This window comes from Tachypleus tridentatus, chromosome 4, assembly GCF_004210375.1.
Source record: "Tachypleus tridentatus isolate NWPU-2018 chromosome 4, ASM421037v1, whole genome shotgun sequence".
Taxonomy (NCBI): Eukaryota; Metazoa; Arthropoda; class Merostomata; order Xiphosura; family Limulidae; genus Tachypleus; species Tachypleus tridentatus.
In genome coordinates this window covers 37,073,703-37,087,991 of record NC_134828.1, presented here as the reverse complement: position 1 = coordinate 37,087,991, position 14,289 = coordinate 37,073,703, and the positions used below count along the sequence as shown (strand labels likewise).

Below are 14,289 nucleotides of genomic sequence, written 5' to 3'. Positions count from 1 at the left end.
ACATAAGGTTAACACTCTTAATCCAAACCCTTTTCTAGACTAAAACACTATAACAGTAACTTGTCTCAAACTCGAGCTAAAATACAGTGAGTGCCAACCGACTTTTCAAGAGACATGACGTCATACAGAATAAGGGCCAATGGGATGAGTTTGTTTTTCGGCACGTAGGACGATCGTGACTTCGGAAAGTTATCTGTTAAAGGAAAAAAAAAGTAAATGCTATTAATGGTCAATTAATACATAATTTTGACGATGTGTTAATATTGACTGAAAATTAATTATGTGTAATGACTAAACATCAGTGACGTGTAGGTGATCACATTGCGCGAACACTTCTTATTTAGTTCCTCATGAAGTGGAAGAACAAACAGTCGTTAATAATATTAATAATGTAATTCCTTGTGTTTGATAAAAAATACTATTTGTTGGTCCGTTACTAGTCTATGAGTGGTACAACGTGATTACCAATTAATTAGTCATATATTCCTTGACTCTTGGTGATGTCTCGTGCCTTAATATTAACCGGTCATTGTTCCTAAATGTCAGGTGATTAACCATTAACTGGTGAATTTTTCTTGACACTTCATGGTGTCAGATGAATAAAAATAAACTGATCGCTAGTTTATGACACTTCGTAGTTTCAGAGGAATACACATTAATTGGTAATTTGTTCATGGACACTTGGTAGTATCAGTTGAATAAGTGCTAACCGATCATATGCTCCTGGACACTTGGTGGTATCAAGTAATTAACCATTAATTGGTGATGTTTCCTTGGCACTTGATGGTTTCACGTAAAAAAACATTAACTGACCGTTTGTTCTTGGACACTTGGTGATACCAGTTGAATGAGTATCAACTGGTATTATATTTCTGGGCATTCGGTGATGTCATCTGATTAAACGTTAACTTATCATATTTTAATGAGGAATATTTCATGATGTTTGACTACATTCGTAAAGTCGTTTGATGAAAAAAGGAACAGTTAATGATGTTTACCCGGATACTTTCTGGTATGGGATGATGAACATCCATTCATCTTGTGACGGGTCTTTTCTGGTAAGCAGAGCCTTTACTGGACTAATAGGTTTAATTAAGGTGAAGTTTTCCTATATTAAACCGAAAGTTAAAATTCTTAAGTGGAATTTATCAACTTTCCAAATCAAATGTCTCCTATTGGATAAATTTCTTCATTGATGAGTCGATTCTGAAAAATGTTCATTTGCATAATTAATGATAGCAAACTTTAAGAGCTTTGTATATTAAATAATAATAATAAATACGTTTCTTCCAAATAAAACTTCGTTTTGTTTTCTTTCAAATTAAATAATACTGTCGTTTTTTATATTTGTTTTTTGAATTTCTCGCAAAGCTATTCGAGGGCTAGCGCAGATAACCCTCCCCAATTTAACAATGTAAAACCAGGGAGAAGGCAATTAATCGTCACCACCTAAAGCTAACTCTTGGGCTACTCTTTTACCAACGAATAGTAGGATTGACCATTACATTATAACGCCCCACGGCTTAAAGGGTGAGCATGTTTAGTGCGACGAGGATTTGAATTCGCGATCCTAAGATTGCGAGTCAATCGTTCTAACCGCTTGGCTATGACAGGCCTACATCAATGAGTACAATATGTTGGAAGCACACAACAGAAGTACGATGTTCTGTTAAGTTTAATTGTCTGTTTGTTTGTTTTGAATTTCGCACAAAGCTACTCGAGGGCTATCTGTGCTAGCCGTCCCTAATTTAGTAGTGTAAGACTAGAGGGAAGGCAGCTTGTCATTACCACCCACTGCCAACTCTTGGGCTACTCTTTCACCAACGAATAGTGAAACTGACCGTCACATAATAACGTCCCCTCGGCTGAAAGGGCGAGCATATTTGGCGCGACCGGGATGCGAACCCGCGACCCTCAGATTACGAGTCGCATGCCTTAACACGCTCGGCCATGCCGGGCCATTTAATTGTTTCTGAGAGAAATGGAAGATGGTTCTAAACCAAATAGTACAATGTTGTGGAAGCATTTATCGGGATTATTTTCTTCCGTTACAGAGTGAAGAGTGGCCCTGAAGAATCAATCTTCCACTTTGTGTTAGTTGGTAGAATGTGTAATGCGAGTGGTCAAGGCTAAAATCTTGTACGCAAAAAAAAAAAAATTATTTCAGTTGTCAAGAAAATAAATATGGGTTTGTATTCACAACTGGTAGTAACATGTGATGATTTTTTAACACACAGTAAGTTAATGAAAGATTTTATGGTCATAGATGAAGCGATGGCTGTTTTCTGAATACAAAACAGGAACCTGGATGTAGTACAGATCGGATCTCTGTGTTTTGTTACATGGACCTACATGAAGTGATGAATTTTTTTGAACACATAACAGGAGGCAGATCCAATGAACCATATACTGTTATACATATTTTGGTGTTTGAAAATTTCAACTTGAATTGCACTTTCCAGGTTACATGAACTAAACAGTAAGATCAGAGATCCTCTGGGTTGAGACATAATACTCTCTATTTCAGACACGCAATTTAGAAGACAGCCACCAGTATTCACCACCTAAACAGAAGGATTGGATATTACAGTATAACGCTCCTACAGCTGAAAATGCTAAGCATGGTAAATGGTATGTCGCCGCCCAAACCTTGGGCCTTTCGATTCGAAAACTCCGTAAATAACCAGTATGCTATGCTTGATCGATATATTTCTATATAAATATTATAGTGTCTGTTGTATGTCCATGTAACTACTTCGCACGATGTGTATGGATCTTCACCAAAATTGGTATGGAGATTCATTAGATCCATGCGGGAGTACACACAGATTTCCAGTTTTACATCTGGCAGTTTTATGGGCGTTGCTTTGTTGTTGTTTTTTACAATTGTATGTAAGGCGATCAGCTTTGCATGCCATACGATAAGATTTCATTAATCATGAATTTACATACCTTCCGTCCAGTTAGTTTATTAATAGATTCTAGTGAAATAAAGAGTACTGGTTAAGCTGGTATATTCTGCACATCTTTCGAGGAGCAGGTACCATATGCAGTTCAACAGCTTACGTCTATGGTGTTATATAACCATGACTACTACTTAAACTAGCGTTCTGGTGCAACTTTATCATATTTAAAAACGGCTAGTATGGGTAGAGAAAACACTAGTAAAGGAGCGAACATCTTCAGGTTCACAAAAAAAGAAAGTGTTACTGACCGATAGCTGATCACATGTTTGAAGGCGGTTGTGTAATTGAGTGTAGGAATTTAGAGGGCGTGCTTAGATATATTACATACCAATATAGCCACATCAATATTGTTTTCATGTTTCTGACATGTACTACAACCATTCCTAATTATTACATTGGAACATCAGTTCTTTTATTGTGTAATCTTAACTAAAATTCACTTTCCTGAAACATTTATATTCAACGTGCTATTATCTCTTCCAGAATTTTATAGGTTATTAATGATTCCAATGAACTTTCTGTGATAGAAATATTTCCAGTTGTGTTTTATGAAGACAACCAACTTTCTTCATCACTAAGTGTCTGTGTTCAGGAGCAATGAGCATATGCAATTGAAAGTTATATTCTTGCGACAGAGATAACACTACATTGACTGTGTTACAAATACCTAATTACATAACGTAGAACTTAAAAACCCCACCTATGTAAGTACAATGAGTGTTTTACTCATCCAGCTCAACTTGCTAGTATTAAACCATGGAACACTGCTTGGACAAACAAAGGAGACTTAACTCTCTTCTATACATGTAATCGGACATTCCACTGTTTCTTCGACACAATCTGGGAAGAATTGGATATATTTTCTATAGAACATCAGCTCGCCTATTTCAAAAGTACAACTGACTAACATATTCCGTGTTACGTGGAATCAAATCAAACTGAGCTAAAGATTCGCCTCTCTTCTAAAGTACAGGCACTTTATATTTGTCAGAATGAAATCAATATTCATATATATGTAAAAAACGGTTGGTTTGAGTTGAGAAAATATTTTTATATACATAGAAGCAAACAACGTTTCGACCTTCTTCGGTCATCGTCAGGTTCAAAAAAGAAAGAAAGAGGTAACTGACCGATATCTGACCAAATGTTTGAAGGGTGTTGTAAAACTGAGTGTAGGAATGTAGAGGGCGTGCTTACTTAGATGTTTGATTATATATATATTAATATAGATATGAAGGTGTTCCTTTGTATTGGTTTATTTTGGGTTTAAGTTGTTGTATAAGTAAGGCTTCTTTAAATTTGCGTTTGTTTATGTTTGTTTTTTTATTTAGTATTTGGATGTTTTCTATGGTTGTGTTTATTTGATTTGCAGTGTTCGAAAACGTGTGAAGGTGACTTTTTGTGTTCTTTGAATCTAGTTTCCCATTTTTCTACTTGTTTCTCCAATATAGAAATCGTGACAGTTATCACATTGTATTTTATAAATAAGGTTGGTGTTGTGTTTGTCAAACATGCAATCAGTATGTCACGATCAGTTGGTTACCGGTCAGTAACACTTTCTTTCTTTGTGAACCTGACGATGACCGAAGAGGGTCGAAACGTTGTTCGCTCCTCTACTTGTGCTTTCTCTATCCATACTATCCGTTTCTAAATATATAATTTTCTTTACAAGTGGGTTTTCTCGTCATCACGGTTCTGGTACAACTTTTTGAATCTACAGTTTTATATGACAATGGCTGCTCAACGTAGCGTTCTTGTAAGTTTTAAATTTTTCGTTTTTCTAATGGTTGATTATTTAGAATTAAGCACAAAGCTATACAATGGACTATCTGTGCTCTGCCAACCACGGATATCGAAACCCGGTTTCTAGCGATGTGAGTCCGCAGACACACCGCTGTGTCTTCAGGGGACTTTCTAGTAATAAGATTATAAGGAAAAGTAAAATAATGATCTGAGTTCATAAACTTATGTTTTTTGTTTTCATAGAATTTCAGCTTAAATAATATCTTTGTCTATCTCATTCGTTCTCATTTGCATGTCATCACAACCCAGTAGGTGTCACTATTTGAAAAATGATTACTTTGTTTTTCATTAGAATACACCACGTGCTACTCGTGAACTAGTTGTAGCCTTGAAGACAGTAGATAACCATCCGTCTCTAATAATCACGAATTTTGGAGTCCTTGAATTACGATATTTTTATACTTTAGGAATTACGTGTTCTACTGACCAAGAAAAGCTTTGAAAATCGTTTCTAAAATTTAAATAAATTAATTACATTACTCAAATGTTAAGGTTGTTTTCACTTTAATAGATTAAGATATAAAAAATTAAATGTTCTGTGATTATGGTTTGCTTAGTGACCATTGTTTCAAAATCATGATGCAACAGACGCAAGTTCTTGATATTTGCATATGTGAATATACAAAAATTATGATTTTTCCCCGAAAGAGGGCCACAGATCGCCTTGAAGAGTCATCTGCTCTAACCACTCCCACCAGTCAGTGATTAGACACCTAAATGACATCCCATAATAGATGTTTAATGTTGAGTTTGTACTATTGTTACGGCAGTAAAATGTGCACCTGCCATGAATCACGAGAAGCATTATGCACTCTGTAGGCCACAAAACAGTATTACATATGAACTTCAAAAGCAAGAAATAATAATATTTGTTACTCTTAATTATGGTTTCATTTACTTTTAAAACAAAATGCTTTCGGGAATCTTGCGGAAGTACATCTAATATCTAGTCACTTATACACATATAACATAAGGGCCATTTTACCCGATGGACAAAAGCAGCAGTTGCCCAGGGTCATTTTGTCGTCAGAGACCCACTGCGTGTTGTAAGCATAGAAATAAATAATAAGATAACATACATATGTATATATATACTATTTTTTAAATTATTCTCTCACTAATACATTCAATTTATGGTATTTTCTTAAAAGCAAGAGAGAATAATAATTTATTCTTTTCCCGGGGCCCATAGTGCCTTAACTCTGACTAACTGGTTGAAGTTAAGCACAAAACTACACCACAAGCATCGAAACCCGGTTTCTAGCAGTGTGAGTCAGCAGACATTCTGTTGTGCCACTGGGAGGACTGCCTTAACTCGGCACACCATGATATCTACATATGTGTGAGAGAAAAGTGTGCTATATATTTAGACAATACATTTTGAATATCGTGATATTGATTAACATTAGTGTAAGAATGACAAGTGATGGTGGTGGACTTTCAGGTACCAATATTTATCAGTTTCAGAGCATGGTCGTCCATAATTTTTAACTGATAGACCAGAGGGAATAAAGATACTCACACTCTCGAGCTGCTCTTATCTGACGAATTAGTGGTATTTGAACGTTATTTCTAAAGAATGGTTTTCCTGTAACTGGAAAATTAATAAATCCTTGGGTTAAATTTCTGGGCACGATAACCACAGCTATCCGAAATAGCATTACATTTATACACACCTTTGAGTATTTTGTTTTGTTTGTTTGCTTTTGAATTTCGCACAAACCTACTCGAGGGCTATCTGTGCTAGCCGTCCCTAATTTAACATTGTAAGACTAGAGGTAAGGAAGCTAGCCATCACCACCCACCGCCAACTCTTGGGCTACTCTTTTACCAACGAATAGTGAGATTGACCGTCACTAATAACGTCCCCACGGCTGAAAAGGCGAGCATGTTTGGCGCGATGGGGATACGAACCCGCGACCCTCAGATTACGAGTCGCATGCCTTAACACGCTTGGCCATGCCGGGCCCGTAGGGTGAGATAACATTATGTTTTGTTTGAGAAACAAAGCAAAAAAAAACAAACAAAAACGCCTAATTTTGCTTGGAATAACGCTTCGTTTTAGATATTATAAGCAGTGAAATTCCCTTAAAACTATAGAATGTGATGAGAAGTGGTAAATCGAGTGACAGACTAGTCTTTACGTTAATTCTTAATGGTCCGACATGGCCAGGTGGTTAGGGCGCTCGACTAGTAGTGTCAGAGGCGTGGGTTCGAATTCCTGTCACACCAAACATGCCATTTCAGCCGTGGGAGCATTATTATGTAACAATCAATTTCACTCTACGTTGGTAACAGAGTAGCCCAAGAATTGGCGGTGGGTGGTGATAACTACCTGCCTTCTATCTAGTTTACATTGCCAAATTAAGGACAGCCAGCACAGATAGCCCTCGTGTGGCTTTGCGCGAAATTGAAAAAAACAACCAATAAACAAAATCTTTAATACATGTACTATGTTTTCCAAGTACGTAATATCTCGTGTTTTATAAAATTAATTTGAAATATATAATCTTATTTTAAAATGACTGAATTATTCACATGATCTTCAAACAACGAACAAAAACGTTTTAAAACATATAAGCTAAAACAATTTTTCTGATTTCGTAAATAACAGCTGACCCTGCGTTCTAATACTGTCGCTTTGTCAGCTTCAACAACGTTATTTATTAAAGAACATTTATTCAGTGAACTGAAGAAAATAGCATGAAAGAGTAAACTACATGCTAGTACTAACCACGTGATCAACACGAGTGCTCGGGTTATGTGCGCTTGGGAACCCATCTTAAGTACTTGAGCACTTTATAAACGAACTAAGATCTTTCCATCACACTTTGTTTTGTTTATAACAAAATGCAGACAAGCGTCGCTTGATAGCCTAAAGCTATAGTACACGCTCTGTCTTTCCACGAAAGGAAAACAAACAAAACTAGTGTCAACTCTGGAAGCATTCAGAAGATAGAGGTTCTTCAGTCCTTAATTACGCCCGTAAACACAGGGAACTAATTGAATACATCATAGCGTAAAAGTGGATTAAGAGTAGAAAAGTCAAGGACAGGATATAAAACTGCCAGCTGCTAGCTCGTGCTGTTGTCGTCATCTCTTTTAAAATTTATACACTCAAAAATATTATCTGTTCAAGTAAAAATAAAAAAACAACAACATAGTTCTGCCTGTACTATACATGTCACGATCCCAAAGGATGGTTGCGGCAGCTTGTGTTGCTTGTTGTAACGAATGAAAGAGAAGTAACCAGTGTTAACGGTGATTTTTATTAGAAAGAGAAGTAACGAAAAACTAGGGGTTTTGGAAGAAATCAAGTGAGGAAAAAAAAACAGAAACTAACATTACAATTCAGAACTTACTTATAAAAAGTCATGCTTTAATATACTGACCAACAAAATTACAAGGCATGCTTGTACTCGTTTAGAATCGGCAAAAAAAAGAATGGCCCAGCATGGCCAGATAGTTCAGGCGCTCCACTAGCAATCTGAGGATTACAGGTTCGCATCCCCATCACACCAAACATGCTCGCCCTTTCAGTCGTGTGGACGTTATAATGTGACGACCAATCACACTATTCGTTAATAAAAGAGTAGCCCAAGAGTTGGCGGTGGTTGGTGGTGACTAGCTGCCTTCCCTCTATTTTTGCACTGCTAAATTAGGGATGGCTAGTGCAGAGAGTAGCTTTGCGTGAAATTTAAAACAAAACAAACCAAAATCATATCTAACAAGTATTCAATTACAGTACTGAACAAAAGTGTTGTCTCCCGCTGTTACAGTGGAAAGTCTACGGAGTTACAATGCTAAAATCAGGGGTTCGATTCCCCTCGATGGACTCAACAGATAGTCCGATGTAGCTTTGCTATAAGAAAACACAAACACAAAAGTGTTAAGACAAGAAAATATTTTGTCATTCTTTCCATTTTGTGGGGCTAATTCTTCCATGTCACCACGTAAGAAAACTCAAATATTTTATACCTAAAACAACATGGTAATACTTTACTGTTGACAACCGATGAATCAGTATGAGAATACTTGTCATTCTTTAGAATTTCTGTAAACTTGTACCAAGGACATATCATAAGGGTTTTGCTTGAATGAACATACTGATTAAATTTAAGGTCTGAAATAACTGTCATGGTGCCCAATGCAGTGTGTTAACTATATGGAAAGAAGTTAGTAAGGAACTAACATATGGTACCGGTGTATGTTAGAAATAAATTTCATAAAACTTCACAAATAAACCTTCATACAGAGAGTGTTTAACACATTATATTAAGTGTTATTTTCATTGCCCAAAAAGCTTAGAGAATTGTCACTAGAGCAGAGAGTTCGTACAAAAACTTTACGTTGTGCTGATTGGACTCTATAGCAAATTGCTTCAGAATTGAAATGTTCTCCTAGAACTGTCAAGTACACCCTAGATCATGAGACTGAGACAGGTAAATTAGAAAATAGGAAAGAAAGAGTTAACTAAATAGTTAAATAGTTAACCCATTCATTCACTTTCTAACTAGAAATAAACTTCTATCATCATATCTATCTTTTCATGCCCGGCGGTTAAGGTACTTGACTCGTAGTCTGAAGGTCGCGGGTTCGAATTCCCGTCATACCAAACATGCTTGCCCTTTCAGCCCTGGGGGCGTTATAATTTAACAGTCAATCCCACTATTCGTTGGTAAAAGTAAAACAAGAGTTGACGGTTGGTAGTGATGACTACTAGCTGCCTTTCCTCTAATCTTATACTGCTAAATTAGGGACGGCAATCGCAGATAGTCGTCGTGTAGCTTTGCGCGAACTTCAAAAACAAACAAACACTATCTTTCAACTTACTCAACTCTTCAACATTATCTTATATTTATAATTACCTTTTTAATATGCTAGAACATAAATTTGATATCAAATTAGAATTAAATTTGCCCTTCAGCTAACAAAATATTACATCATTAAAAATATAGGTTATTATAATATGTTACACAATAGTATTCGACAAAATGAAGGAAAACTTCATTGTACGGTTACTTACGAACGACATCACTAAGCTTCGAAGGGATACACCATTTTTCTTAAGGAAGGTTAACTGTTTGGAACATAAACTTGTGCTGTTCAAGTTGGGCAGGAAAACGATTAGTCTTGACGTTAAGATAAGTCATTTTGAATAAATAAACTTCTAAAGTAAGTTTTCTCTCTGCATACAATTAGAAAATATTATCATTATACGAACAGTTATTTCGAACTATAATTACATATTTCATTATAACTTTCGAAAGCAGGATAATTTATATTTTATCAAATTTTCTCAAAGAAAAATTAAACGTCTTATAATAAGGAAACAAACTTTTCTTAAAAAACTAATTAAATAAATGAGTAAACTAATTGTTTCCCAAATTAATATAATTTTAAAAAATTCTCGTAATATTAAGTTTGTTTTAAATTTCGCACAAAGCTACTCGAGGGCTATCTGCGCGATCTTTGAAAGCTTCGGCTATTTCTTTATTTGTGTGTGCTATAGTATTATTATGTTCAAGTGGAGGTTATTTCTTTGTGTCTGATTCAAAATTACCCGAAATTCAAAACGGAGTTCGAAAGTACCGTCAAACTTCAGACCACCTGATTCGACTTACAGAATCAATTACTGACACTTTTAATAAAAAATGAATGCACTGTAGCTTGCTTTCTCGATATTGAGAAAGCTTTTGACACAGTGTGGCATAATGGTTTACGACATAGGTTACAGGAAATGGCTTTACCCCAGGTAACTATTCGCTGGCTGTCCAACTTCCTGAACAACCAAAAGTGCAAAGTAAATGTGAATAGGGCCCACTCAGGGTCCTTTTCACCCGAAGCAGGAGTCCCGCAGGGAGGGGTTTGTTAGCCCTATATTATTTATCATGTATGTGAGTAATATGCAACTGTCGGGCCTAAATTTTAAAGTATTACACTTCAAATGTAAAGAGGTTTTCACAGAATCATTTGTCTCTCATCACATAGCTCAATTCATGAGGCTGGTATTCAACGAAAACGTATTGGGTGATGACAAATATAAGACTGGAAAGTTACTTTTTATACACCTTTCTTTTCTAGCCGTAATAGAATGAAATCAAAATTGGCGGTCAAACTTCTAGCTACACTTGTAACATTGACAATAAATAATTCTAGAGAAAATATTCATTCATCAATTAGCCTGGCTACGTTGTTTGTTCAGTTTAGGACATAAAGGTATAGCTACCAGTTTGGTCTGCAATTTTATTTCATTCCTTTAAGTCACACATTTAATTCTTCTTTTTCGCCGCACATCACTTTCACATTTAATTTGATTAGACTTTTTATCAATACACGTTAACAAATCCCATCAAATAAGAAATGAATAAGATCACAACCATATTATTCAAAACAGAACTTTACGTATCTTTGTTTCTTCTCAAAACATGGTCAATAGCTTATTTATAGTAACAACATGGAATATAGACTAACAGATACTTGTCATTAACCCTCTGAAATCGGCAGAGCTCTTTGAAACATCATCATCTGTGCTAAATACTTAATATAACATCTCCTGATGCTAAATTCAATCAAAGTTTTTCACGTTATATCTCATTAATTTCTTAACACATTGCCTTATAATTTGGTGTGGGAAGTAAAATTCCAATAAATATAATCACATGATAGTTTGGGTTACCAGGGTCTGAAAGACAGAAAATAGAAAAACGTTAAACTATTACTCCTGTTAACTCTCCAGTCGGATCGTCACCTTGCCGTGGTGAGAGGGCATGCGCGTGCAAGTAATACTGAGAGCGATGTCGTCGGGAGGCTTGCGTTTCTGGTAGGGTCATCCATGATGGCAAGATCGAGGGTGAGGTTCTTGACAATAAACGACCCAACCCCAAGACTCCAACCTGGACTCCTCAACGGCAGGAAGGACGGACAAGGGCTGCAGCAGTTCTACAAGTTCTAATGGTTTTGGTGTCCATGCCATTGGACTCGACTTGTTGGGGCGTTATAAGGTTACGGTCAATCCCACTTTTTGTTGGTAAAAGAGTCGCCCAAGAGTTGGCGGTGGGTGGTGATGACTAGCTGCCTTCCCTCTAGTCCTACACTGCTAAATTAGGGACGGCTAGCACAAATAGCCCTCGAGTAGCTTTGTGCGAAATGCCAAATGAACCAAACAAATCCTTGACCTCGGAGAAGGACACCGCCTTAAGGTAAAACGCTTGACGCTAGCGGTTTCAACATTTGGTTCACATCTGCTAATTTCCGCTGCAAGTTGCTGTTGATTATATGTGCCAGGCACGCCTTCAATAATAATGAAAAGTTGAGTGTTTTGTTTTAAGTGGTGTATTTTTTGGTTGTGTAGTTTCATTTTGTAATGAATTTCCACTTTTTATTTTCGACACTACCAGAGTATACTCTTGGTTTTCATTTGTTTGTTCATCGCTTTGTTCTAGATTTTTTCTTCTTCATTAGTTTTTGCGTTATCAACATACAAAGCTTTGTTTAAATTAGTAACATCATTCGTATTATTGTTAGTGTAGGAAGGAACTATCTCCACCTCTGTATGAGAAGTTTCTTCACCTTCATCTTCAGAATTTTCACTTGAATTACTTAACTATTTTTCTTTCTGATTTTCGTTTTTCTCTTATATTCTTTTTATTGTTTTCTTTATCACATTCCAGAGATGTTAATTTTGCTTTTGTAATATTACAAAGTGCCAGTAACGGGGAGTTGTTTTCTAAATTCTAAATTATTCCTAGTTTTTGGCCACCAAGCGAAGTAGACATCTTTGTTTGTTTTTCACTCGTTGTGGATGTTTCTTCGTTTTTCAAAGTCATGGTTGTATTCCAGTGGTCAGCATCGCTTTTTTCTTGGCGACCCGCACTTTCGTCGACCTAGTTGGATCCATTTGTTTTTTTCTTCTCATTCAACTGGTGCTGTTTCTTACAGTATGGGTAATTATTTTTATCCAAGAGAGTATAGTAATTTATCTTTGTTCAGATAAGTGAAGGTGGTTGTCGCAGAGAAAGGGTTATAAGTTTTTCCTACACTATTCATATAAACTCAAGAGTTTGCAGAAAACTCTCCTATATCTCAGCTCACACTCGCTAAAAGTCCCCGGCGTTTGACTCAAAAACTTAGTGCCGCGGGTTCGAATCCTGGTCGTACCAAACATACTCGCCCTTTCAGTCGTTGGAGCGTTATAATGTAACGGTCAATCCCACAGTCAATCCACTATTCTTTGGTAAAGAGTAACCAAAGAGTTGGCGGAGCGTGGTGATGATCAGCTGCCTTCCCTCTTGTCTTACACTGCTAAATTAGGGACGGGTAGGCGCAGATAGCCCTCGATTGGCTATGCGCGAAATTCAAAAGCAAGCAGTTGAGATGTTAACTCTGATAGTTCCAGTAAGACATAACTAAAAACACATCTTTTGCTATCAAAAGCATTATTTGATAAAACAAGACAGAAACCTAAATAACCAAGGGCACTTCAAAATCTGTTAAGCAGAATTTGAGTAAATTAATCTACGAGACAATTTTTGTGTCCTTTTTCAACCTATATTTACTTACACTACTAATACCAACGGTAGGGAGTGGGTATATTTTATTCAATTTTATTATTATTCAGGATTCCTATCAACCTACCTTCAATTAAAATTATTCTAGGCAGGATTACACTGAATTAATCTATGATACTTTTGGTACGATCGAAAACATCAATCGATATTAGCTCTCAAATCGATCAAGAGGTGATGAAGATATGAGTTAGAAGTTCGTACTTAAAATATTAATAAAATAATAATAACTTTGAGCCGTTTTATAAGCCGCTGTGCTGCAGCTGACATATATATAAAATAAACTTGCCACTTTGTTTTTCATGTTGTTTTGTTAAAGGTAAACATTAAAGAATAGTATTAGAACAAATAAACTACGTTAATGTATATTTCAACTGGAGATTCGTAATACTTCTCTAAACAACTGGAATATCAAATCACGTCAATAATAACACATCCAACTCTAGCTGTCTTCAATAAATTGTATAGAATACACGTGCAGTGAGGTCTATTCGAGATGTTTATCTATATTTAGAACAGGTTTTCTGGTTCAGTTGTGACATTTTTGACTGGAAACGTATTGACCTCTTTTTTTTTTTTTACTTCAGGGCTACATAGTGTATAACTTGTTGTTGTTAATCTATTCACATTCACTTGTTAAAATGCGCTGTGCAGAAATCTCTACAAATTGGCTTGTGATAATATACGTACTTAGAAGGCTCGGCATGGCCAGGTGGGTTGAAGCGTTCGACTCGTAATCTAAGGGTCGCAGATTGAAGTATGGTCTCACCAAACATGCTCGCACTTTCGGCCGTGATGGCGTTATAATTTTCGGTCAACCCCATTATTCGCTGGTAAAAGAATCGCCCAAGAGTTGGCGGTGGGTGGTGATGACTGCCTGCCGTCTCTCCAGTCTTAAACTGCAAAATTAGGGACGGCTAGCGCAGATAGTCCTCATGTAGCTTTGCGCGAAA

General features: G+C 36.4%; 1 protein-coding gene across 2 annotated transcripts in view; it reads right to left on the bottom strand.

Moving 5' to 3' along the window:
• Nucleotides 1–14,289, bottom strand: part of LOC143248854 (uncharacterized) — a 24,258-nt gene extending 9,969 nt beyond the window's left edge. For both annotated transcript variants that reach the window (XM_076497699.1, XM_076497700.1), the window contains exon 1: nucleotides 14,027–14,289. In XM_076497699.1, the coding sequence (XP_076353814.1) occupies nucleotides 14,027–14,160 (134 nt within the window). In that variant the 5' untranslated portion in view covers nucleotides 14,161–14,289. The remainder of the gene's footprint in view (nucleotides 1–14,026) is intronic.